At 39.1% G+C, this 27,716-nt stretch overlaps 2 protein-coding genes, 1 long non-coding RNA gene, 1 other non-coding gene and 1 pseudogene across 15 annotated transcripts in view; 3 read left to right on the forward strand and 2 right to left on the reverse strand.

Annotated features, from left to right (window-relative positions):
• LOC117219580 (regulator of microtubule dynamics protein 1) overlaps positions 1-16,402 on the forward strand; it is a 30,861-nt gene extending 14,459 nt beyond the window's left edge. The window contains exons 7-10 of the transcript XR_013033594.1: positions 11,861-11,935; positions 14,468-14,694; positions 15,057-15,396; positions 15,762-16,402. This is a non-coding gene — a transcript (regulator of microtubule dynamics protein 1). The remainder of the gene's footprint in view (positions 1-11,860; positions 11,936-14,467; positions 14,695-15,056; positions 15,397-15,761) is intronic.
• Positions 1-27,716, reverse strand: part of LOC117219545 (Wnt oncogene analog 2) — a 206,377-nt gene that overhangs the window by 5,742 nt on the left and 172,919 nt on the right. For 5 of the 9 annotated variants that reach the window (XM_076522574.1, XM_076522575.1, XM_076522576.1 and 2 more), the window contains 3 exons: positions 2,105-2,219; positions 324-398; positions 69-156 (listed from right to left, as the gene is read on the reverse strand). In XM_076522574.1, the coding sequence (XP_076378689.1) occupies positions 69-156; positions 324-398; positions 2,105-2,219 (278 nt within the window). The remainder of the gene's footprint in view (positions 1-68; positions 157-323; positions 399-2,104; positions 2,220-27,716) is intronic. The other 4 variants (XM_033468791.2, XM_033468757.2, XM_033468773.2 and 1 more) reach the window with 3 other exon arrangements.
• Positions 16,667-19,693, reverse strand: LOC117219608 (regulator of microtubule dynamics protein 2-like; annotated as a pseudogene). Its single transcript, XR_013033593.1, has 5 exons — positions 19,337-19,693; positions 19,028-19,111; positions 18,306-18,500; positions 18,019-18,251; positions 16,667-17,979 (listed from the first exon to the last, which is right to left on the reverse strand). The product of XR_013033593.1 is annotated as a regulator of microtubule dynamics protein 2-like (transcript).
• On the forward strand, positions 19,924-21,326 carry LOC143259583 (uncharacterized). The gene is made up of 2 exons (XM_076522586.1): positions 19,924-20,198; positions 20,553-21,326. Exons 1-2 carry the CDS (start codon positions 19,924-19,926, stop codon positions 20,872-20,874), a joined length of 597 nt encoding a protein of 198 aa, XP_076378701.1. The 3' UTR covers positions 20,875-21,326.
• Positions 22,607-26,529, forward strand: LOC117219600 (uncharacterized). Of its 3 annotated transcripts, none has more exons than XR_004490067.2 (3): positions 22,607-22,736; positions 24,243-25,160; positions 25,324-26,529. It is a non-coding gene; the product is annotated as an uncharacterized LOC117219600 (long non-coding RNA). The 3 variants fall into 3 exon arrangements; XR_004490068.2 differs by lacking the exon at positions 22,607-22,736 and adding an exon at positions 22,908-23,576 and having other exon boundaries at positions 24,249-25,160; XR_004490066.2 differs by lacking the exon at positions 22,607-22,736 and adding an exon at positions 22,909-23,576.

Raw genomic sequence — 27,716 nt, forward strand, 5'->3', positions numbered from 1 at the left:
TTTATTACGGCCACTTTAAACGATTGTTAAGCCCGCGCAATATATGAACAATAACAGCCGTTACTCACCTTCCTTCCGGCTTTATTATTATGAAGGTTCATCAGGCTCCTCGCGTCGCCCTCGACTTCCCTCGCGTCCAGAAACCTACGCGCGAACCTAACATTAAATTGTAATATTAAAATTCATGCGTGTATAACATCTGTCGTGACGTGCAACGCGTCATGCAGGTTTTACACGCACGTGACACGTGCGAAATGGATCCGCGCGCGCGCGCGCGCGTACCGCCGACGAATTCATTACGAATCAGGCTTAATTATCCTTACCTCATCCCGTAGGTGACGTCCGCGCTGCATCCACCCCATTCCCAGCCATTCGGTGGCAGCTCCTTTCTCGTCCTACTGGAAAAAGGAGCAAACTAATTTATTCATTTCGCTCGTCCACATCGAATAAAGCCAATCTCTCGTCGCACCTCCCATTTTCGAATTGTTAAATGTATCCGTGAAATGGAAATAAAATTGGAAATTTTTATAGCCCTTTTAGAGACTTCTATTATATACTTGTAGACCTTTTAATATCATAACTGAAATACAGCTCTTTTAAGAATTCAATAAAGGGGAGGTTCAAGAGAAAGACAAATTATATCATTCTTTTATGTCCACTAATGGACAAAATGATGAGGCAACTAGAGATCTTTGGATATAAATTTCGTGCAAATACGCGGAAAATGAACACACAACAAAATGAGGTAACACTTCTGACGTAATACATATATAAAGAAAATAAATAAATCGTTCGATCCATTTGTTATTTATACAAAAAGATCGGAATTTTGTGTGGACAAACTGATGAGGCGTTTGAAATACGAAATAACAAAAGCAATAAAGTGAAATAAAATTACGTAGTTTGTTTAAGTTTTAGTAATGTGTGGACTGTCCTTTACGCTGTACAACTTCAATCATTTTCACTTTTGATAAAAGCTTTCCCAAGCATCTAAAATTGCAGATTTCAATTCGGAAACTGTATTATATTTTCATGCAATGTTCGTTAGGATAAGTAATGATAGAGCAAAGACGGAAATAAAATTTATTCAAGGCCGTATGAACAGTGCCGTCTACTTAAATTTAATCAAGGAACAGATAGAGACTTACGCTCGCAGAATTGCTGGGTCAAAAGATGACGCATACCGCTTGCATAGTAAAAAATTAATTTAGTACGGAAAATGTAAAGTTTTTAAATTGGTCAGCAAGGTCTCTTGACCTATCGAGAATGTATGGAGAAATCTCAGCCAAACATTATACGAAGCTATAATACAGTGTCCGAATTAAAATTTGCGGTTTTAGAATCTTGGGAAAGCTTGGATCAAAAGTACACAAAGATTACCGAGAAGAATGATTCAATAGTGAACTTGATGGATTTCGTTACGGATTACAAAGTGTGTATAATACTACGATCGAGCATAGCTGCACAATTTTTAACAAAAAACATAACAAAAAATCTTTCCAAGCATTCGGATTTAAACCAAAGATAGGAGGTGAACTCTTTTAAATATCCCTTCAATTATTCAACTAAGAATAAATAAATGTCCGTATGCTCGTAGTAAAATATCAATAATAATAATAATAATATATCAAATATATCTAAAAAATAGATCAATTTAACACTAAACCTACCGCGGTCAAAGTGACCGCTTTCTTATTTTGCAATTCTGCAAAGTTCCGAGACTCTTTCGTGGAAAACGCATGAATAAGTTACATTATCGGAGCAAGTTTTATAATAAAAACTTTACGAATTCCAAATAAATTCGGCCTTCTCACATTTGTGAAGCAGTGCATGCCAATTAGTATTACTGCTTGGTAGGTTTAGTGTTAAATGGATGGTCACATAAAGTTCTTTCTTTCAAAGATCTCTATTCGTAGGAAACATACGCCTGTGCACACCGTAAAACAGTTTCATTAATGAAAATGTAACGGGGGATGATTCGATCGGTTACGAGAACTAGAACGTCCTTCGTGTGCACCAAGAATCCGCCTATTCAGCGGTACGAAGTAGGAGGATCTTGACCGGATCGAATAGAATAGGAAGAAGACGAAGAGAATAAGTTTACCTTACGGTAGGCTCGCAACCGCAGGCCGTGATGTTGCCCCTGCTGCAAGCTGCGGTCACAGCGTACGTTACACCAGCTGAACTTATTGCGTACGTGAAAGCTGCTTCCCTGCTTCCTGAAATAGATCAGGGAGAAATTTCCTGTTAGTTCTAGCTTGGGAGCAGGTCTGTCCAGTTTGTGCGGTAGGTAGGTAGGAAACGTGTACAGGGATTTCGTACCAAGTGATACGTGGTTTACCTCCAAGGACAAACGCAGTCACCATTATCAACGGCTAGGAGATGTCGAGTCTCGTTGCACAATAACGTTAACGGTGCTGTGACACCGGGCCATTAGCGCCGCACAGTTTGTCCTTAATCGATCGTTCGAGGCTCTCGTGACCCGCCATTTCGTATGCAATAGTTGTAGTCACGGCTTAATCCTTCGCCGGCAACGCATTCTTTTATTAAATTATTAACGCGGTCGACGACCTGGGTCCCTTAAGCCGGGGCTCGAGGTTTCTCTTTTATTGTTCTAGAATGCTTCTCGGAGTTTCTCTATTAGCTCGGCGCGCATGAAATGTCGGATTTTTCAAGCGGATATATAAAACTAATTTGTTTCGAAGGGCAATAAATGAATGGATAATGACACGTACCTAGAGGCCCAGGATGGGATAATCCCCATCCGTCCTTGGCAATAGAAGCAATTATGCCTGATTGCTCAGGTACATGGGTCGCATAACGAGATATCTGCCTGGTTTCGCAAGTGAAAATTATTTTTCTCACTCGACGTGTCTAGTCTATTATAGAATGTTCCCACTAACTTGTTTACATTATTACAAACTGGAGAAATAGTTATAAGTAGACTGCGGAACTTTATGCAAAATCAAAATTTTGCAGGACGATTGCGAGAGATAGAAATTAAATAAAGATAAATTGTTTATTTATAATATCAGAATTTCTTTCTTTTCTCATTTGGGAAAAGTGTTTTGAAGCAAATGGAGTATATTTTGATTAAATAAACAGCTATTGAGAAAAGATATGCAGTTTTATATATTCTCGCTTAAAAATCCGACATTTCGTACGCATCAACCTGATATTTTGTGCTACCGTTTCAAGAAAAGGGTTACAATTCGGGCGGTGTTCCATAATTTAGAAGCTCCAGGCTCAGAAAGGACCCCGAACAATCGTACAAAGTGGATGTTGTTCGTTGTCCCTGTCTTGTCCGAGACCCCCCGTTTCGGTTCCAGCCGGCGGACGCCACGGAACGGAATTAATCCGCGCGTCGCAGGAACCGATCAACATCATTTCGCCGACAAGCATGATACATCAACGGCGCAAGCCCACACTGTCCCCCCGGCGTTTCCGTCACACTAATTTACAGCCATCCGACACACGTAGGGCTCGCGTAAAGCGCGAGCACAATTAATTACCGCGCGCGCAGCTCTTTCAGCTCGTTTGCCATGCTGAAATGAGTTACCGCGCGCGTTCCTTTCTTCCACGATGTGTGTACGCGCCGACTTTTTTCTTCTCCTTTCTCTTTTCCGTGCTCGTTCCCCGACACCTACGCGATACTGTCCCGTGTCCGAGCTGATTCGCGTTCCCTTGGCAGCCATCAACCTCGGCAGCCGGCTTTAATTCGAACGTCAGGATCGCCTCTCGCACCGACGTCTAATTATCGCCCGCAATAAAACCGGCGGGGCACCTCTCTCCCCCCCTCCGATTCCACCCGGGCCCCGAGGCGCGATTACACGGTTTGACAGCGCAATTTTCACGGTCGATCGGATCTTATCGCCGCGCCGCGATCCCGCCGGCGCGGCGGCGGCGGCGGCTTGAAAGATTGTCTCAATTTTTAATCCGCCACGGGTCACCGTTTTACGCGACCAATCGCTTTCGCTTCGATCTCGCTCGGACACACCGGTCGATGCGCAAACAACCATAGATGATTTATGGGTTGGCTCAATTTCGGACGAGCAGGCTGCGGATTTTATGCACACGCGACGAGCATGGGGCGGATCGATCACGGAACAGTAAGAACGTATAAAAAATGTAAAACCATTGTAGCATTATTTGGTAATGAAGTCGCTGTAATGTGGAACTGCCCTGTTGTAAGCGAATCCTTAAAAAATAATCGAAGATAGGGGTTGCCACGGAAGAGTGTTACCAATAGACAATCGAAGAGTCGAGAGATCGGACCGTCGAACGAGCAACATTTCAAATTGAAAGATCTGAAATATATAATTGTATCGAGTTGTATTATAGTTTATATTCTTCATTGTAAATAAAATGCCGCGACGCGAGAGAAACGGACTGATTCTCGCAACAATATATTCGTTATATTATATACTTATTTTATTATAATGCTATGGTATTGTTATTAAAATTTTGTAGAAATCCGTAGTTCTGTATCTTGCGATTGATGCGGCTAATTTATGTTTCGCAGAAGAATTCGCAGTTCAACGTTGAGTGGTCAACATTTTTGTGAATAAAAATCGGTAGGAAAATCGCGTTTGTTGTTCAAGCTGCAGCTATCAATTTGTGAAATGCAAAGGGAAACAGCTGAAAGTGAAACTACGTGATCAAAGGATTTCTATTTTTTGGTTGCGAATAACAATCACAATAATCGTAAGTATTATCGTTATCAATAATCATTGCCGACGACGGAAATTCTACTTCGATCAGTTGCAATCATTTCGAGGGACGTTTCGGTCGCACGTAACTGTTACTTGCAACTGAAAACATTTAACTGAAAATATGAATTATTCGGCAATTTCTCTGTCATATCGAGATTGTAACAGTTATGGTCCTCGATCACTTATAGTCAAAAACCTGAACGAATAGCTGTGGACGACGTGTATACACGTCGCAAGAAAATGGCAATTTTTCATCTTACAACAAAAATACTTTTATGTTAAAATGCTCGCGAAACATATTTACAATTCTACAGGATGTCCCAAAAATGTCTCGCAATCCGGAAAAATGGTGGATTCCTTAGGTTATTTGAAGTAACTTTGTCCTTAGCGAAAATGCAAACCGCGGCTTCGTTTACGAGTTATTAATGTAAAACGCCAACTAATAAGAAGCGAGCTCTGCTGACGCGATGCGTTTGAGCCAATGAGCGCGCGAAGTCCAGCTCCGCTCATTGGCTCGGCCGCCTCGCGCCAGCTGAGCTGGGATTCGACCGCCTCGACCGCTGGCGCCGTTGGTTCGGCCGACTCACGCCAGCTGAGTTGGGATTCGGCCGCTCGACCACTGGCGCCGTTGGCTTGGCCACCTCGCGGCAGCTGATCTCGTCTCTCATTGGTCACTGACTTTAGTTGATAACTCGTAAACGAAGCAGCGGTTTGCATTTTCGCTAAGGAGAAAGTTGCTTCAAATGAGCTCAGGAACCCTCCATTTCCGGATTGCGAGACATTTTTGAGACACACTGTAGAACAACTTGCCGGAGGGAACTGCACTCCGCGTGATCGATAAAAGAACGCACACAAAATTGATCTTAAAAAATAGATCGACGCGTAGCTAAGTGATTGAGTATTCGTTTCGAGTAAACAAGATGTATCCGAGCAGCAATTCGATGCGAACCGACAGCTTTTCTTCGAGCTTGCATGTTAATACTTGCTAACTTAATACTTCGACTTGAACGAAAAAGAATCGAACGAAATTGTTGATTCGATATGTACTTAGATTTAATCGAGCTCTCGTGGTTATTAGTGCCAGTATCGACGCGATTTTGTCCCGCGACTCACACCTTCGAAGCAACGATTTTTCCCCGAATACACATAAATGCAAAAAAACGCAGCGAGAAGCTGCGGCGATTTGAAGCTTCAATTAACGCCGATACAAAATTTCCTACGACGCGAGATACCATTTCGGGCAAATAAGACGTGTTCCTGGGACGAGGCACCGCAAGCTGCAGATTCTTTTTCGAACTCGCGTTGAAATCGAAACGCGCGAATAAGTCGAAACGAGAGCGACATTCCGTCAAACGTTTCTCCGATTGAATCTTCCACGTCGGACAAATTGCTATCGGAACGATGCAGATTTTGCAGATGCCTGGCGATTTATCTTGTCGAGAGGCGAACGGAGTCTCCGACGACGTAAATAAGCAGCCATGATCTCAGCGTCGATGATCATTTGCGCAAACAGGTCTCCGGGCTCCGTGCAACTTTGATTATCCCTTCGACGCGGAACGAATAATAATCGTGCTCGGGCTGACAGTTCTATGAATTTTTCTCGGTACTTAATATTTCAATGCGACACGGTTCTACCATTAAGAACACGCCAGAGATTGCAAATCGACTGTTGAGCAAAGATTCGCCGTTTAAATACGTCGCCGAGGCTATCGCAACGTTTCGAATCGCTTTCTTGCGACAGAGCAATAAAATCGTCGGCGAAAACGGACCCGTCGCGAGGCGGGAATCGTTGCGCCGCGAAATTTCGAAACGGAACGTCGTCGTCGTCGTCGTCGTTGACGGCGCCGGCGTTGCGGATTTTTCCGCATCTTCTTCCCGTTTTCTTTTTTTTTTGCTCCGCCGATTCGGTCTTCATCGACGAGGAGCACCGAGATCGAAAAGATCCGGTTAACTGTAATTACAGCGGATCTTCCTACACGCGGTCGCACGATAATACTACCTGAGAGCCGATGTTTGTTATGCCCACGGTTATAATTCATAGTCACCGACGTGCGGACGCCGCGCGCGAGCGCCTTCTCGTCGCGCATATTGTGAAAGTAAATATACATAGCTACGTGTACACGGCCACGAGCACTTTCACGAGTCATTCGGGGCCCATTTTTTCCATTAGCCGCATTTTTCTCGCCATACGCACATCATTTTTGTAACCTTGCTGCTTGCATGGCCGCGGATTTTCATGCAGAATCAAAATTGTCTAGATCGATTGCAAGAAACGTAAATCGCATGGAAATGTTTCTCCTATTTCGATGATTTCAATAAGGTGTTACAGACTATAAAAATACATATAATCGAATTCTTCTCGTGTTCTTCAGGATTTTGTGCGAGTGTTTATCGATCCAGTCATTTTTCGAAAAATTAATAATAAATAATGAATAAGATCCGCGGTCTATTTATTACGTGTTATCTCGAAGCTTGTTCGTTGCTTAAACCATCTAACCGCAATGATCTTTATTTCGATTGATAAAGTCAAATCGGAGCAGAATTATAAAATTATACATATAAAGTTCACGACCTGAATCGTTGATTATTTTTGCACGATGTCTCGTCCCTCCATTCTCATCGAACTATCATTCGAACGAAATACTTGGATTCAAATGTTACATTTCGAAAAATCAGTTCCGTCATGCAATTTCATGCGAACTCGAAAAGGCTCGGCTCGAAAAAGGCATCGAATAAAGCGAACGGTAAAATGTGTAAAATCAGGAAAGACGCTTTCTCGAATCACAATGACCGGTTGATATTAATTTATCGTTGTGAAAGCTGTGTTAAATATTTCACGGTTTATTTCGTGTTTTATGCATCGAATGTAATATGTTCGAAGATCGTAAACTGCAAATTGAGATTACGATTTAACAAGATTCCTTCGATTATTATATGTGTTTAGATAAATTTAAAAGCGATTATCGAGAAGATTAAATGGAAGGAACGATTGCAATTTAGGTATAACTAAATTATTGTTCGCAGCGAGAAACGCGAGCCCGGATTGAATACGAGCCTTGTCAACGAGCCCGGCAAAAATGTATAATATATCCAACATCAACGCGAGAACACTAATCGGGACGGCATGAATAATTCATGTTTAATAATAATATAGAAAAGTACGCTCGATGATAGCCGCCATCCACTTTACATGCATTCGAAAAGTGCCGCTTTCGTCTTCACACATCAATTTTGTTCACGGCGCGCTGGGGTATTTCATTAAAATTCTTATCGCCGAAAAGATTAAATCACATCTTCATTATTTCGTTTTGTTCCAGTGATTTGTAGTGCGTCATGAAGCAATTTTACAGCAATTTAGACCGTGACTGCGGACGATCTTTATGGTCACCAAACATGGTGTTTATTTTAAAAAGTGTCGCGCCGTTCGTCGATTGCGCCGCAACTCGGCCGAATGTTACCTCAATTTTCCAATTTATTTGTTGCTTTTGCGCACGAAGTTATTCAAGACGACGACGAGTACGCGAACCGTTGAACTTCGCGTATTATCTTTAACGATCGATTCGAATCTTTCGATCGAAACAGTCCTGAGATCTACTGTTCTCAAAGGATTTTTGTTACACGTCTTTTCAAAGTTTAAATTGTTATAAACTTTGAACCATTTGCAATGCGATTCGTTAAAACTTCACATAATCCTCCATCGATTCGTTCAGTTTGCAATGTTTCAACGTACATTTACTTGCATTTGTTGCATTATTAATTGGCAGTTCGGTGAAGGGTTCAGAAAAATAGTTCGATTTTTAAACCGTAGAGTCTTATGGCTTCAAAGCGTTGCTCCGAATCATAAGTCAACAATGAATAATACTCTGAATGTTTAAACAGTGAAGGGTTGTTACCAGCTTGCCGATTTTTACGCGAAACAAAAATTGCAAGATGCAGAAGCTTAACAGACATTCATTTATCTCCTTAACCGTTTGACTGCTGAGGAGCGCTATCGCGCTCTTCTTAAGTCGCTCTTCTTATTATGAAAAAATATGTCAGCAACCAAACGGTTAATAATTCCAATGGGTTGAAAACAATACAATATACAGTCTATCTTCAAATTCTTTAAATGCTTCCACTGTCCCGAATTTGATCCACTGTCTCGTAGATACGAGAAAAAAACGCAGAAACTGCGCATACAATTTAACGTTTCATAGAAAATGATCGAACGGATCTCCTCCGTACAAGCAAACGTTGCAGCGGGAATCGAAAAAGTATAAATTTATTCGCCAACGCGTAACAAACCGTTAGCAGCTCCGCGCCCGGCGGGAAACTCGAAAACCTGAATTCCGCGACAAAGGCTGATATTCCCAGGCCGGCGTGTAGAACGCGACGGTCACGGGGACAGTTCCTCACAGGACATTCCCAATTAAATCATCCTCTGTCGCTCTCGGTTTTACTCGGTCGCGTGAAAATGACGTGCGAACGCAACGAGTCACGTCGGGAACTCTTAGATAAAGTGCATCGCGTGCAGCTGCCTACACGCGTGGAACGCGATGCGGCCGCGCGGCGTGGTCTTATTGTCAGCGGTGCCTGGTTCGCCCGTTCGCGGGATGCATCATCCTCGTCGGCCGATAGATGCAGGAGAGTGCAGGAAAGAGGCACGCATACGTACGCGCCTAGAAGGAAAGGGAGGGAAAAGGAGATCGCGTTCACGCCCGGCGGAGGCGATCATGCCGGGCGCCATGATCGCGCGGGCAGCCCGTGGTCACGGGCTATAACGCGGCCGAGATCGGTATCTCGCCGCGATCGACTCGCTGATTTATAAGACGCCGGCGGAGAGATCGGTATCTGCCGCTCGTTCCCGCGTGTCCCGATGCGTCCAATTTATGTAGCACGCGACATCCTCGCCGGCCGAGTCGAAGACAATCGGCCTCTCGGCCGCGCCATCGCTTACCGTTTAACATCGAATACAAGGGCCACGATTTTCTGATCCTCCCCCGCGCCCTCCCGCTCGCCCCTAACTTTCGCTAATAGGGAGCACTCGCTGCCATCGCACCAACCCCGGCGAAAACTGTTCGAACACATTTTCGAACGTGATGACTGCTTTTAAAGCGGGCCACACGACGGCGAATTTTCTTTAACCCGTTAGCTGTGGCGCCTCCGTTTCAGAGCGCGCACCTATATGTGTCGCGAGAATCGAGCGATGACGAGTATACTCGTCGAACACAATGTAAGTGTCGCTGTTAAAATATTGGATAAAAAAGGCGGTTTTATTTGATAAAATTAACAATTTTATTACTAATATTTACTTATTCGCTTGACGTTAACATATACTATATACATAAGAAACGAAAAACTCAGGAATAATCAAATACTTATAAAAGTTAAAAATTCAAATTGTTGTTGTAGAGAGAGAGAGAGAGAGAGAGAGTGGTATTTAGCAAAGCAAGGAACAATATATAATGGCACTTTGCACGTCGAACACCAATACCGTGATTCTTTTCTAATTTTATTTTGATAACAATGTAAACAACTTCGTGCAGGATTGGCCTCAAAATATTCTGAACATCTTGAAATTTCAGAATATGTTTTTGCTTTCCTTAAAATTACAATTTAAAAAGCCAACGGTCACTACCTCTTACGCACGACGCGTATACTCGTTGTGTCACAAAATATTGCCATTTCTCCATGACGAGTATACTCGTCAACCACAGCTAACTGGTTAAATGTTGAAGTTCACTGTACAATGCCCCTCGTGAAATACTTGATTTTGAATCTTGACTTTGCCCAGTGACAGTAAATTCTCCCAAATTGTTCCTCGGCTTGGAAACAAAGATGGACAAGTCGGGAAGAGGTTGCCGGTTACAGAGGAAAGGCGGAAATAAGATTTATTCGAGGCCGTATGAACAGTGCTGTCTGCTTAAATATAATCAAGGAACAGATTGAGACTTGGTTTTAAAATGACCAACAAGGTCTCCTGACCTATTGAGAATGTTTCGAGAAATCTCAGCCAAATATTATATGAAGGTATAATACAGTATCTGAAAAGTATATGAAGGATCTTCTGTATAGATGTTTACCAAGAAAAATGATTGAAGTCGTACAGTGTAAAGAACAGTCCACACATTACTAAAACTTAAACTATGTAATTTTAGATGCTTGCTTCATTCTTCTTGGTAATCTTTGTGTACTTTTGATCCAAGCTTTCCCAAGATTCTAAAACCGCAGATTTTAATTCGGACACTGTATTATAGCTTCGTATAATGTTTGGCTGAGATTTCTCCATACATTCTCGATAGGTCAAGAGACCTTGCTGACCAATTTAAAAACTTTACATTTTCCGTACTAAATTAATTTTTTACTATGCAAGCGGTATGCACAGCTGCGTCATCTTTTGACCCAGCAATTCTGCGAGCGTAAGTCTCTATCTGTTCCTTGATTAAATTTAAGTAGACGGCACTGTTCATACGGCCTTGAATAAATTTTATTTCCGTCTTCGCTCTATCATTACTTATCCTAACGAACATTGCATGAAAATATAATACAGTTTCCGAATTGAAATCTGCAATTTTAGATGCTTGGGAAAGCTTTTATCAAAAGTGAAAATGATTGAAGTTGTACAGCGTAAAGGACAGTCCACACATTACTAAAACTTAAACAAACTACGTAATTTTATTTCACTTTAATGCTTTTGTTATTTCATATTTCAAACGCCTCATCAGTTTGTCCACACAAAATTCCGATCTTTTTGTATAAATAACAAATGGATCGAACGATTTATTTATTTTCTTTATATATGTATTACGTCAGAACTGTTACCCCATTTTGTTGTGTGTTCATTTTCCGCGTATTTGCACGAAATTTATATCCAAAGATCTCTAGTTGCCTCATCATTTTGTCCATTAGTGTACATAAAAGAATGATATAATTTGTTTTTCTCTTGAACCTCCCCTTTATTGAATTCTTAAAAGAGCTGTATTTCAGTAATGATATTAAAAGGTCTACAAATATATAACAGAAGTCTCTAAAAGTGCTATAAAAATTTCCAATTTCATTTCCATTTCACGGATACATTTAACCATTCGTAAATGGGAGGTGCGACGAGTTATTGGCTTTATTCGATGTGGACGAGCGAAATGAATAAATTAGTTTGCTCCTTTTTCCAGTAGGACGAGAAAGGAGCTGCCACCGAATGGCTGGGAATGGGGTGGATGCAGCGCGGACGTCACCTACGGGATGAGGTAAGGATAATTAAGCCCGATTCGTAATGAATTCGCACGTGTCACGTGCGTGTAAAACCTGCATGAAGCGCACAGGAAATTCCTCGAATGCGTCGGAAAAGAATTTTTCAACAAGAATTTCTTAAAGATGATATTTGAAATTTTTATACACGAATCTCTTAACGATTGATACTTTCGACTTTCACGTGTAATTTATCGCAATAAAACGTAGACTTTCACCGGTATGAATTTTGCTGCAATTTTCATGTATCATAATCTGTGTCAAAATCCGCCGTCGTATTCTATGCAATTTATTTGCATTCAGACTGCAGCTGCTCGCTGAAATCCGTGCGTATGTTACGTTCCTACGGTATATCTACCTCTTCTCAAAAGCATATCGTTAAGTGTGTTTGACGACTATATCCGTCATGGAGATGTGGCAGAATTTTGTGTCATGACGATTATATCGGTCATTCGTACAATTTTGTTACAATTTGATATTTAAATTGTAATTCTGGCGAAAACTAAATTGTATTCGTAAATTTCAATATGTTTAAAATGTTTAGAGGTCAAGACGAAATGAAACAAACAAATGAAAATTATAAATAATTTGAGTTGGATTCATAACTTCCTGAGAGCTAACTCGTCGCGACACGAGAGCTTATCGCGACACACACTGGTGGGCGCTTTGCAAAGAGATCGCCACAGTTAACTGGTTAAGGAAGAAGTACAATAAACTTTCCCCCAACTGCCAATTTAGTTTTGTAAACAAAGATGGCTATTTTGGTAAGAGAAGATACAATTATTCGAGCCTCGCGGCTCGTTTTTATAGTTGTTGACAACCGACGACTATAGAAACAAGCCGCGAGGCTCGAACGTTCGTATCTCGTCTTCCAAAATTGTCCATATTTGTTTACAAGCTGAAGAACAGTTGGGAAGAATTTACTGTATAGCGAACCTTTCAGAAGAAACTACCGTTCGCTTTCGTCCCGTAGTCGGCTTATAGCATTCCCTGCGCTTTTGCGTGCGGGCATCGAAGTTTCCGCAATGCCTTCACGGACAAAGGTCCGCTTTCACCGTTTCCGCGCTGCCTCCATGACAACCATGAAGGTGCCTGTTTTCCGAAAATAGCAGCTGGAAATAATTTCTTTCGGAGGGCAATAAATGAATGGATAATGACACGTACCTAGAGGCCCAGGATGGGAAATCCCCATCCGTCCTTAGCAATAGAAGCAATTTTGCTTAATTGCTCAGGTACACGGGTCGCATAACGAGATATTTTTTAAGTTTCGCAGATCAAAATTATTTTTCTCACTCGACGTGTCTAGTCTACGATGTTCCCACTAACTTGTTTATATTATTACAACCTGGAAAAATAGTTATAAGTAGACTGCGGAACTTTATGCAAAATCAAAATCTTGCAGGACGATTGCGAGAAATAGAAATTATTATATAAAGATAAATTGTTTATTTAGATGATTTTATTAAACTGAAATTGGTATAAATATATTATTCGATTCTTATTATGTCTTCGCAATTTTATATTTGAACTACACACTTCTATCATAAACGCATGAAATCCGTAGTCCAGTTATAAGCAAATAAAATGTGAATTAAATTATGAATAGAATATTAAAAATATTATTTCCATTATTTAATGGACTCGAAACGTAGCTATTTATTTATTTATGGTATTTTAACGTATCGGGGATAATTTTAAAAACGTTACAAAACAAATATTATTATATGCATTGTCTGGAGGCTATTGTTGTTCATATACTCCAATATTGCAGACAACAAAAATTGTTCATCTTACAGAGGATTTGAAAAATCGTATTTTGAACAGCTTTTCGAACCTAATGCTACACTGTGCGCCGGTTGCGCATGGTCCGCGGTGCGTGGCTTTGATTTATCGGGCAGCAGGTCGTTTTTCCGAGAGCCGACGCGACGCGACGGTCGATTGTAAGCGCGAGGACGCGGCGGACGGTTAGCCGAGCACATCGGTCAAAAGGTTGATGAATTTATGCCGAGTGTTTATGTCAGGAGACGGCAGCGCGTACATCTATTTAGTGTCGGAAGACGGTAACCGGGAAATTTATCGTTTCGTCGGCGTGTACACGCCGCGGCCGGCCTCCCAATGGGCGGAGGAAGGAGAGGTGGCCTTTCCATAAATTCATTTCAGCTGTAAATCCTGAACCAGCCGAATAAGCGTCGCCGCCATATTAAGGTGCGACTCGCCGTAATTTCGAAGAGCAGACCTCAATCTGTTTGCACTGTCCATCGTACCGAAACTGCGATCTCGTTCAACGTTTCCTATACATTCTTCAATTCTGCCCCGAGTCTTGCGAATCACCCAAATACGACCTACTACAATGGGGCTTTTTGCTTTAGAAAATGAAATTCAATTATCAAGCACAAGAAGCGACTCAAAATTATAAACGCAAGCGGTACATTTGCTTTCTTCGATGACTGACAAACGAAACTGCATTTTCCTACCTTTCCTACGTCATCGTTAACAAAATTCTTGTTCTGTCAATTTCGACAACGTTTCAGTCGTTGACGGTATACCTGACGAAGATTCTGTATACCTGTAAACTGACCCCGGTGCATAGGGAAGCAGTAATTGCCGGGGACAAACGGACTGCCGAGAAATTTGCCCAGGTAGTTACACCCTTGCCGCTGTTAGCCGGAAGGAAATTACTGAATTTCGCACGGAAAAACGTGACGTAGTAGGACTGTACCGAGCGCACTAAACGAGGACACTAAAGGTCACGTGATCGGTAAGGGTTCCGTGGACTATATAAGATTCGATTTTCGAAAAGACCATGTATTTTTCGTTTGGAGACGGAGCAGTGTACTTCGACTAGATATTCGATTGTTTGTTTCACACTTGTTCGGTACTTTCGGTAAAAATTTCGTCTTGTTGTTTTTGAAAAGTGATACATCTTTAGTCGTTTTTACAATTAGTGATCGACAGCTTCTCTTGTTTTAAAAAGGTGTGATACAGTTTATAACGTAATTGACATTTTGAAGTTTGGAAATAGATTGAAATGAGAAATGTGGCAAATTCAAACGTTCTGCGAAACTGATATTAAGATCGACAGGTTTAAACTTATTTCAAATTTGGATTGTTTTGTTGCAGATTTGTCGAGCCGAGTGTGAAAAATTAAAATGAACGAAAAACATCATAACTCTGAGCACTTAGAACAAGAGGTGGTATTTCCGACAGTGAGAGGACTGCCAATCCATGTGTTACTGGAAGCCATGTGCCCCTGTCGAAGGTCGCTACTTGAATTCCTAATGAATCGAGACTCATTATTGGCGGAAATCGAAAAAAGCAAGAAATTAATTCGAAAATATAGTTCATTTCGACATCACCGGCCGGAGCGAGTCCTGATGCGAGCAAGATATTTGCAATTATTACGCACGTTCAGAGATCGAGATCGAGATCGAGATCGATGTCGAAACGTGTGCGCGGAACGGTAAGGATTCCGGGTACTATATGTATAAGATTTCGGTTTTCTTAAAGACCATGTATTTTTCGTTTGGACACAGAGCAGTGTACTTCGACTAGATATTAGATTGTTTGTTTCACACTTGTTGGATACTTCGTAAAAATTTCGTCTTGTTATTTTTGAAAAGTGATACATCCTTAGTCGTTTTTACAATTAGTGATCGACAACTTCTCTTGTTTTAAAAAGGTGTGATACAGTTTATAACGTAATTGACATTTTGAAGTTTGGAAATAGATTGAAATGAGAAATGTGGCAAATTCAAACGTTCTACGAATCTGATATTAAGATCGGCAGGTTTAAACTTATTCCAAATTTACATTGTTTTGTTGCAGATGTCGTCTGAGTGGCGATGAGGAGACAGAGAGTCTGACTGACGATGAAGAGACAGAGAGTCTGACTGACGATGAAGAGACAGAGAGTCTGACTGACGATGATGGAATAGGCAGACTGTCTGACTATGAGGAGACAGATAGTCTGACTGACAATGATGACGTGCCAATCAGACTGACTGACGATGAGGAGACAATCAGTGTCATTGACGAAGACGAGATTCACGAAATCTGACGTGACGGATTACACAGGTCCAACAGAAATCATCGTCTAATCGTGTACTCCGACGACGAAGAAGTCTGTCATCGGTAAACAAATTCAGCAATTGTATATAAACTCTGTGTGTGTGTGTGTGTGTATAAATAATTATATATAAGTTATATTTTTTTCAATATTATTGTTATAGTAATTTTCCTTCACTAATGTATATTATTTTTCACTATGTATAAATATATAAAATGTTTCTCACATATTTCTTTTCTTTATAATTATATATTTTCTTAACTGATCGTATAACAAAATTGTTATGCATGAGAAGCTCATGATGTAGTACTTTCTAAGCATTTGTATACCGTCTCTAAATTGATATGTGTATCGTATGTATATTATATGTAACGCATAATAAAATTGTTATGCATGAGAAGCTCATGATACAGTACTTTCCAAGCATTTGTATACCGTCTGTAAGTTGATAATATATTGTAAAAATGTATCACAAACACGCAGAATTTCTTAACATTAAACGTACCGAAATTTAATATATGTATACCTACTTGTACCGCGACCGGTCGAATGACCGATTTTTATATAAGGACTAGATTTTTCCTGATTGAATGAAGAAATATCGATTTTGGTAAGGAAATATTGAACAAAGTAACTTTAAGGTTATAATAATTAAACAAAAATCTGCATGTTGCTTTCGTTGGATATAATTGTTCGTCCACAGCAATTTTTGCCTCCCGTTTATAACAGTTTTGGCTGTTCTCAACGAATTTATTTCACACCTGAGATATCAAGGCGAATTTATCTGTTTTCAAACGAATAAATCTGAGAATTCCTATAAAACAATGTTTGCTCATCGTTTCTGAGAAAAATTTAGAGCACCATGTCCTATTCTACAAAAGAAAAACTTTCAAACCGTTTGCTACATATCCAACTCGTGGACATAAAATTGCAATAAATGCATTTAATTTTGCTAGAGATAAACACCATTCAGTTTTTAGGACGCGATTATTATTACTCGAAATATTTCTTGTTAGATGACTTAGGTAAATAACGTGTCTATCAGATTTAACAAATAAAAATATGAATAAATGATTAAAATTAATTGTATATATTTAGTAAAAATATAGCCATGAAGTCAAGTGTGAAAAAGCAATAATATTTTATGAGAATTTTCTCATCAAAAGTTTACAACCGGTCACGGTACGTTTAGTGTTATATATTATTTCATATAGGAATCGAATCCTGTGTTGTCTTTGTTCCCTTAAGCATTGAAAAGAATTACAGTAAATTCTCTCTAATTGACGCTCAGCTTGGAAACAAAAATGCACAATTTGGGAAGAGGAGGTACGATTATTCGAGTATGATTGTTAATTACAATCGGTATTTTCTCTGTACAAACTGAGCGTCAATTAGGGAGAATTTACTGTATTGTTTCCGAGCCTCCTGCTTTTTTTTTCGCAATGTGATCACCGTCAATTTTGGCTAGATATTCGGCAGTCATTTTTAACTCTTTGCACTCGAAGCCATTTTAACCGTCAAATCTAAATTAATTTTTTTGACTTATGGTATTTCCATCTTATGTGACAAAGTGCATTTTGTGCACATGAAATCGAGTCTTGTGACTACTTTTAACAATTTTTTACATCTAAACTTTAATAATATAAAAATGATCTTGGAAAGTGATACAACGATCTCAGTGGTACCTCTGAGTCGCCACTCGAGTGCAAAGGGTTAAATACTTCAACGATTCTTCCTCCTGATTCAATTTTAGAAAACTTTTCCCAGCATTGGTAAATTGTGACTGTTGAAGTTAGTATCAACTACCTCTGCATTTTGGAAGTATTTTAAAGCTTCTTCGAACGATGAAGTCGGTGGTTCCCCAAATATTACAGATGCAACTTTTCTTTGGTACCATGCCAGATCAGAAACTTGGTAGCACCAAGTACCTAACATGTACATGGTTGTAGCGTCAGTTGGATTAAGTTCTACAGCTCTCTACAATAATAAACATGTGACATAGACAAGTATGTGTACCAGCATATGTGTTTTTATATTGTATAGTTCCCTTATTTGTACTTTCATTCCTTCGTCAGAGCATTTACTATTAAGGATAACAGACATCCATTTATGTATAGCCCAATGATCCTCTTTTATCGACAGCGCATTATTTATTAAATCATTTTCTTCCCTTGTACATCGGTAGCTGTCTTCGACATTTTATATAATGCTCTAGACAATCGTCACAATATTTCAACATCTTCACTATCCTATAAAACTATCTTATGTATGGATGCACACAAATTTAACATAAACATACTTACCCTGTAATTTGTTAAAAGATCATATATTCCCTTATAATTTTCTTGATCGAATAATGCATCAGCTTTTCCTAGTAAAACTTCTTTCGTAGTAACTAATTCATTTTCACCTTTCGTTTTATTCAGAGTCCATATCGTCATAATAGTGAACGATGACGCAGTATGTAATTTTGTTGAAAATGCTCGACGACTGGTTTGCTAGTGACGAAAATTATTGAAATAATTTTTAAAACTTACAATAAAAAATGAACCTTTTGTGAGAACAAAGTACTTCTATGGATGAGTGACCTTTGTAGTATATATTCGAATTTTTTGTGAACCGTAATATTTTCTACATCCACATATTAAGTTATGGTATGTATAAAAAAGAGAATATATGGCAGTATATACTGTTTTATAATTTGAATAACAGATTATTGTTACATTGTTGGCATTTATTTTGACACAAACTGAGCGTCACACAGCTGCCACCATGACGAAGACTTTAAACTTTAATTAATTCAGAATTAATGATACAAAATTGAAAAATTTATAGTGTAAACACTGCAAATATTAAACTAAGAAGTTGATATTATAAATTGAAGTATAGAGTTAAACATTATTAAGTGATTATAAGGTTGAATCGACGGTTAAAGCGTCGACATAATTAATGATAAACGATAAGGAACTCTGTAAAAATGCTCGTTCGCGTTACGGAATCCTCCGAATAGGATAATAAAACATACCTCCGTCGTTAAATGGATCTGTATCGAAATACGCGAATAATTATCGCTGTCCCTCAACAGCCCAGTGTTCTCAGCACAGGTTTTCTATGTTTTGTAGAGTACATAAATTATTATTTATTCAAGAAGCGACCGTAAATTATAAACGCAGGCGGTGTATTTGCTTTTTTCGATAACTAATAAACGAAATTGCATTTTCCTCCGAATCATGGTTTCTTATCTTTCCTACGTCATCGTTAACAAAATCGTTGTTGTGTCAATTTCGACAACGTTTCAGTCGCTAACGGTACACCTGACGAAAGTTCTGTATACCTGTAAACTGCGTCCGATGCATGGGGAAGCTGTAATTGCCGGGGACAAACGGACTGCCGAAAAATTTGTCCAGGTATTTACACCCTTGCCGCTATTAGCCGGAAGGGAATTACTGAATTTCGCACGCAAAAACGTGACGTAGTAGGACTGTACCGAGGGCAATAAACGTGAACAATAAAGGTCACGTGATCGGTAAGGATTCCGGGGACTATATAAGATTCGATTTTCGAAAAGACCATGTATTTTTCGTTTGGAGACGGAGCAGTGTACTTCGACTAGATATTCGATTGTTTGTTTCACACTTGTTCGGTACTTTCGGTAAAAATTTCGTCTTGTTGTTTTTGAAAAGTGATACATCCTTAGTCGTTTTTACAATTAGTGATCGACAGCTTCTCTTGTTTTAAAAAGGTGTGTGTGATACAGTTTATAACGTAAGTGACATTTTGAAGTTCAGAAACAGATTGAAATGAGAAATGTGGCAAATTCAATCGTTCTACGAAACTGATATTAAGATCGACAGGTTTAAACTTATTTCAAATTTGCATTGTTTTGTTGCAGATTTTTCGAGCCGAGTGTAAAAAATTCAAATGGAAGACCATCGTATCTGTGAAGAGTTGGAAGCACAGATAGTCCCACCAATAAGTTTACCGCCAGACCATGTGTTACTGCGTGCCCTGTGCTCGTGTGGGAGGACAATATATGAATTTCCAGTGCATCTAGATTTGTTAATGGCGCAGATTCGAAGGAGGAACCAATTATTTCACAACAGTTCAATATATATCCGGCCGCGGCAAATCCGAGAAAAATATACGGGATTATACCGCCCGTTCATTGGTATAAGGGAAAAGCTACGCGCGCAACGGTAAGGATTCCGGGAACAATATGTATAAGATTTCGGTTTTCTTAAAGATCATGTATTTTTCGTTTGGACACGGAGCAGTGTACTTCGACTAGATATTAGATTGTTTGTTTCACACTTGTTGGATACTTCGTAAAAATTTCGTCTTGTTATTTTTGAAAAGTGATACAGTCGTTTTTACAATTAGTGATCGACAACTTCTCTTGTTTTAAAAAGGTGTGATACAGTTTATAACGTAATTGACATTTTGAAGTTTGGAAATAGATTGAAATGAGAAACAAATTCAAACGTTCTACGAATCTGATATTAAGATCGGCAGGTTTAAACTTATTTCAAATTTTCATTGTTTTGTTGCAGACGGGGACCGTTTGTCAGAGACAGACCAACTGGTAGAGACGCGATAAACAGACCAACTGTTAGAGACGCGATAAACAGACCAACTGTTAGAGACGCGACAGACAGATCAACTGTGGAAGATGCGATAGACATACCAACTGAGGGAGATGCAATAGACAGACCAACTGAGGGAGATGCAATAGACATACCAATTGAGGGAGATACAATAGACAGACCAACTGAGGGAGATGCGATAAACAGACCAACTGAGGGAGATGCGGTAGACGGACCAACTGAGGGAGATGCGATAGACGGACCATCTGAGGGAGATGCGATAGACTGAACAACTGAGCGAGATGCGATAGAGAGACCAACTGAGGGAGATGCGATAGACAGACCAACAGCGATGCGATAAGGAGACTAGAAGAGTGATACCACAAAGGCTGACGGAGTCTGGCGTGACTGACTAAGCAGATCCAACAGAAATCGTCGTCTAATCGTGTATATATAAATTACATTTTTTTCTATATTATTGGTATAGTAATTTTCCTTGACTAATGTATATTATTTTTCACTATGTATAAGCGCATAAAAATATCAAATATATAAAATGTTTCTCACATATTTCTTTTCTTTATAATTATATATTTTCTTAACTGATAGTATAACAAAATTGTTATGCATGAGAAGCTCATGATGTAGTACTTTCTAAGCATTTGTATACCGTCTCTAAATTGATATGTGTATCGTATGTATATTATATGTATCGTATAATAAAATTGTTATGCATGAGAAGCTCATGATACAGTACTTTCCAAGCTTTTGTATACCGTCTCTAAGTTGATAATATATTGTAAAAATGTATCACAAACGCGCAGAGTTTCTTAACATTAAACGTACCGAAATTTAATATATGTATACCTACTTGTACCGCGACCGGTCGAATGACCGATTTTTATATAAGGACTAGATTTTTCCTGATTGAATGAAGAAATATCGATTTTGGTAAGGAAATATTGAACAAAGTAACTTTAAGGTTATAATAATTAAACAAAAATCTGCATGTTGCTTTCGTTGGATATAATTGTTCGTCCACAGCAATTTTTGCCTCCCGTTTATAACAGTTTTGGCTGTTCTCAACGAATTTATTTCACACCTGAGATATCAAGGCGAATTTATCTGTTTTCAAAAGAATAAATCTGAGAATTCCTATAAAACAATGTTTGCTCATCGTTTCTGAGAAAAACTTAGAGCCCCATGTCCTATTCTACAAAAGAGAAACTTTCAAACCGTTTGCTTCATATCCAACTCGTGGACATAAAATTGCAACAAATGCATCTAATTTTGCTAGAGACAGACACCATTCAGTTTCTAGAACGCGATTATTATTACTCGAAATATTTCTTGTTAAATGACTCTTAGGTTAATAACGTGTTTATCAGATTTAGCAAATGATATGGTATTTCTATTTTATGTGACAAAGTGCATTTTGTACATATGAAATCGAGTCTTGTGTTTACTTTTAACAATCTTTTTACATCTAAACTTTGATAATATAAAAATGATCTTGGAACGTGGTGTAACTATTTTAGTGGTGCCTCAGAGTGCAAATGGTTAAATGCTTCAACGATTCTTCCTCCTGATTTAGTTTTAGAAAACTTTTCCCAGCATTGGTAAATTGTGACTGTTGAAGTTAGAATCTGCTGTGCCTCCACCTTGGAAATATTTCAGAGCTTTTTCAAACGAAGAAGTCAATGGTTCCCTAAATATTACAGATGCAACTTTTCTATGGTACCATGCCAGATCAGAAACTTGGTAGCATCGTGTATCTAACATGCGCGTGATTGGATTGCATCGTTGGATCAAGTTGGATCGTGGTTTCTTATCTTTCCCCGGAAATTGTTGTGTCAATTTCCACAACGGCAGAGAGAAACGTCCAATAACCAGAGAGGAACTATGGGATTTTGCACGGAACCCAGGTAGAAGGGCCCTACGGCGCACAGTAAAGAAGAGAACAATAATGGCCACGTCGACGGTAACGGCCCTGCAGTCTATATAAGGTTTCGATTTTCTTGGAGGCTATCTATTTGCGCTTTTAACACGGAACAGTGTGCTTCGAGCGTGATTCTCAAAAACACCATAAACTCCGCCATAACTTCGCCAACTGCTCAACCGTCGAGATAGCAAATCCGGTTGCTTTTAACGGTATTCAATTTATTTGGTAAATTTTCGTTCAAACCGATAATTATTTGAATCCTACTTGTATTTTATCAAACGCTGTTACAACTATTTCATTCAATTTAGAGAATTTGTTTCACACTTGTTGGGTACTTCGTAAAAATTTCGTCTTGTTATTTTTGGAAAGTAGCACGTCCTTAGTCAGTTCTGCAATTAGTGATCGATAGCTCTTCTTGTTTTAAAAAGGTGATACAGTTTGTCTAAAATTAAAATTAAAATTAAGATTAAAATTAACCCTTAGGGGAACAAAACTATTTCCAGTTTACACACTGCCAAGTCCAAACTGTTCTTCAGACGAAGAGAAATTTTTGTATCGAATATAGAAAAGAGATATTCATTTTCAAATAAAACTTCGTTGATTCATTTTCATCGAAACAATCGTGCCTATTCTTCCAATGTTTCCTGCCAGATTTTACGGTTTTATTGATTTCTGCCGCGTCTATGGGCGGCATTGGACCGTTAAGGGTTAAAATCGAGCATCACGTTTTACGGGTATCACCTGGGTCTGCGGACAAAAACTCCAGCGCGACGTCTGTTTTTGCGCACCAAGTCAAAGTCAGCTGTTCGACGAGTTCGTCACCGGCCCAGGCGAACTTTGTATACAGTCGGCCGTCTTCTGTTTATGTATATCGTCAATACGTGTGTGTCGACTGGGCATTTAACCTATACAAATGTAACGAATATTCAGCGCTGCTTAGTCCTTTCAATTTTCAAATTCCCCACTTCTCTACCTCTCTTAATCGATGGCCCACTATCTATATAAATAGGCTCGTTTAATGCGATCGCTGTGTGCGAGTAATCTGCCAAGTGAGTACGCTTTTATCACGCTTGTAATCTATCTGCACTTGCAGCATAATTCAGCTCTTTTCTATCGAGCTTTGCAATCATCGCTACGGCTTTGTAGCTAAACAACGATCGCTTGATCGTCTCTTTCGTGAATATTTCATTGTAATTTCATCATTTTATTGTACATATCCTCCGTCTATACCTATATATTTATCTATACCGTTTATATCTATATCTTTTATCTATTAAAATGCCTTTAGTTCATTATTTCAACGTTTTTAACCGTACAATCCACTATCCTACCTTGCATTTCCACTAGAGTCCTCGACACAGTTTATGGCGTAATTGACATATTTTGAAGTTTGGAAATAAACTAAAATGTATAAAATCTAACAGTTAACCCTTTGCACTCGAGTGGCGACTCTGAGGCACCACTGAGATCGTTGTATCACGCTCCAAGATCATTTTTATATTATCAAAGTTTAGATTATTTTTGCAAAATCATTAAAAGAGCGTAACTGTTGTATGAACCGCGAGACTCGGTTTTATATACATAAAATGCACTTTGTTATATAAAATGGAAATACTGTAAGGCAGAAGAATTGTTTTAGATTCACAGTTGAAGTGGCTTCGAATGCAAAGGGTTAACAAGATCGACGCGTTTAAACTTATTTCAAATTTGTTTAGTTGCAGATTTTTCGAGCAGACTGCCAGAAATGAAGATAAAGCAACGATCCTGTGAATCCGCAGCTAGATCAGAGTTACCGGCGAACCATGTGTTGAACCTCTATGCTGTGAGTCCACTTGGAAGAAGAGTACAATTCACAGTTAATCGGGACGTATTATTGGCGCAAATCGGAAAAAATCTGAGGATACTTCGAATAATTCCTGGACCACGAAATTTCCGATGGCCGGAGGAAATGCTGTTGCAAGGAAGATACATCAGATTAAGGATATCCAACAGACATCGATTTCCGCACGTGTACACCGACGACGAGAAGGAAGTAGTCGATCGATAGAAGAATTGCTCGAGATTTGAATACGTATTTTACGTTTCCAGCGTTAACTACTTTTTTAAAACCATTGACGCGACAAAGTATATATTGTCTAGTTTGTTATTAAATCGTACGGATGCCATTAATTACTCGTGCTTCGAGTGGTAATTACAATTTTGTATATTACTGACACGACGATGTTCCTTGACTGCAAGTTCTGTATCAATCGACGTACTATTTTTAGAAATCGATGTACTATCGGCGTTTGTAAGATATGAATTTCTTTTGTTATAACAGTGCGAATATATAAAAATGTCAAATGCTTAAAATGTTTCGTACATGTTAAACTCGTCAACGCTTAAACTCATTTCAAATCTGCGTTGTTTCGTCGCAGACTTTTTGAGCCGAGCGTCGAAAATGGAGAGACACGGTCAGTCACGCATGGAATTTACAGTCGATCGGAGAATTGTGCGCCGAGTTCTTTCTCTAGAACGAGATCGACAACGACGACAGTCGGCGGATAGAGGAATATTGCGAGATAGAGGGCATTAGACTTCCATTCTCGATGGAGACGATGTCGATCGATGGATGAATTTCTCGCGATTTGAAGGTGACGTTGTTTTATAGCGCAATTGTGACATTTTGAAGTTTGGGAATGAACTGAAATGCGAAATCCGGCGAATTGGAACGTTCTACGAATACAATATTATAATATATAATATTTAAGATCGACATGTTTGAACTAATTTCAAATTTCGATCGTTTTGTTGCAGATTCTTCAAAATCTGCGCGTCTCAGATTGTGATAAAACGTAAACGCGAATACCGGTGAAGGTCTCGAATCTGAAATCAAACTTCTACCATCGGAGATCTTGGATGGCTTATGGTCGGTAGAACTTGCGGGAGAATGTTTTAGCGAACGTTCGAGCACACCAAGATCGTCATCGTGCGTAAACGTGAGTAATCGCGGTACAGAAAGATGATCGTTGAAAATAGTTACGCAACCGAATAACGGAAGCCTGCATCGAGCTAAACGGTAGTACCGAAAAAGGAAAGGTTCGATTCGCGTTCGCAATCGATCGGAAGACAGGGACATCTATTAATTTATATCATCGGGTTTTAAGTGACTGTCGTAATGGGCCAATAAAATTTATAAGCGGCAACATATCCGGCGCGTGGGCGATTGTTTACGACGATTGCCGACCACGATCTCAAATTTAATAATGAAGTCGGTGTCCGTCGTTCCTACGGGCAGATCGACGTGTGTGCTAATGAAGAAATGTTTACCATAATGTCTTCGGACGTAACGATAATTACGAGTCACCGTGCACGTTAGAAAAGTCGTACGCGCTTTAATGGCGCCTCGTCACCGCGTTCGGCGGTTTACGAGGAAAGTAAAAAGGATCATTGTGCAATTATTAACTGTAAGATAGAGATCTACAGATGTACCCTAATTAGTATCGTTCCTGTTCGTTTACACTTTACAACCGGAGAATTCTTTCGTTTTATGTAGATCATCGTGTTACGCAGCTGTACGACGTTCTTTATACGTCGAGGACGAACTGTTTCGATGAATTTCGAATTTAAGATCAATCGATTAAGCGTGACACTGTTTAAATCATACTATAGACGCGCACAGTTCGTTAGTTTGCTTCGCATAAATTCAACGGAATAAATAATTGAAGAATCGAAATTCGAACGAGATTAGAAGAACGCTACGCTCTGGTGTAATTAGTAAGAAAAAAAAAAAGTTGGAACGATCACAGAAGAAATTACACGACTAGATTCTTTCATCTTCCTTTTGCGAAAATTCTCAACAGAATTTCTTCATTGTCTTCTTCTTCTAACAGCAGCGAAAGTGCAAGTCAATTTCGATCCATTATCTAAAAAATGATGAATCATTTTACGATCAAATTATACCTGTTTTGTAACTATATTATGCGCATGTTAATACACGTAATACCTGATTACGACAGATAATTAATTTTTCTATTTGCTTAAACGTAATATTTTTTCGTTTTTCTCGTGACGTTGTACGTAATACTGTTACTTTTCACAGGGATTTTTATTCATTGCGTTCGATCATATATCTCTTCAAGAATGTTGACATACAGCATCGAACGATCTCTCTTCTTTCTTTTTTATCACAGTAATTAAGTAAGTTAAAGCTTCAATGGTGTCAAACTCGAATAAATCGTCTAGTACAATAAACAATTAAGATAATTTGATGCAGATTAGAAATGTTTCTGAAAATAATCTAGTCGTGAAAAACGGGAAAACACAAAAAACAAACTTCGTTGATGAATCCACGAAGATCGTAATGAATACGACCAATTAGTGAATGGGACAAAATGCACATTTAAAAAGAAATTATAAATAAAATAAGTAAACGTCGTAGGTGAAACGCATCGTCACCGTGCATTTTTCTAGTAAAACAATTGGATAGATCGTTTGATTTTTTTGTTATCTTGTCCTAAACACAAAAGTGTCCCATTCATGTTAGTTCTGTCTTATTCCCAACGAACACGTCATACTAATTTTTATCGAATTTCACGAAATTGTGTACGACATTAAAGCGATTTCTCGAAGAAAATGCTTTGCATCACGATACGCCTGCACCTTTATCTCCTCCTCTTTACCGAGAACTTCTCCCCGTGGCATTCTAATAAAACTGAAATTATTTATAAAATAGGATGTTATTATCTTACTTTCTCTGAACTGTAAACGATGTTACTTGTCCGAATACTCAAGTACAACTAAGCAAATGTTATCGTCCCTGTACAAATTTCGCAGCACCAAACACGAAAGGAATTATTGTATTTACGTTTACATCCTGAAAATTCGCGAATATATTTCACATTATCGCTTCTCAGTAACGGCACTATAGTGCAGACGAGATTATAACAAAAATAGAGATAATAACGAGATAATAACAAAAATTTATAGTTGAAATCAATGTATGTTAGTAAATCATGGTGTCCCTATGCGAATTTCGTCCACTGTACTTAAGTTAACCCTTTGCCATTTTAAGCCATTTTAACAGTAAATCTAAATTAACTTTTCTGACTTATAGTGTTCCCATTTTATACGACAAAGCGCATTTCACGCGTAGGAAATTGAGTCTTGCGACTCCTACGACAGTTGGACTTTTAACAAACTTTTTATAT

The sequence above is a fragment of the Megalopta genalis genome, chromosome 6 (genome assembly GCF_051020955.1).
Source record: "Megalopta genalis isolate 19385.01 chromosome 6, iyMegGena1_principal, whole genome shotgun sequence".
Lineage (NCBI taxonomy): Eukaryota > Metazoa > Arthropoda > Insecta > Hymenoptera > Halictidae > Megalopta > Megalopta genalis.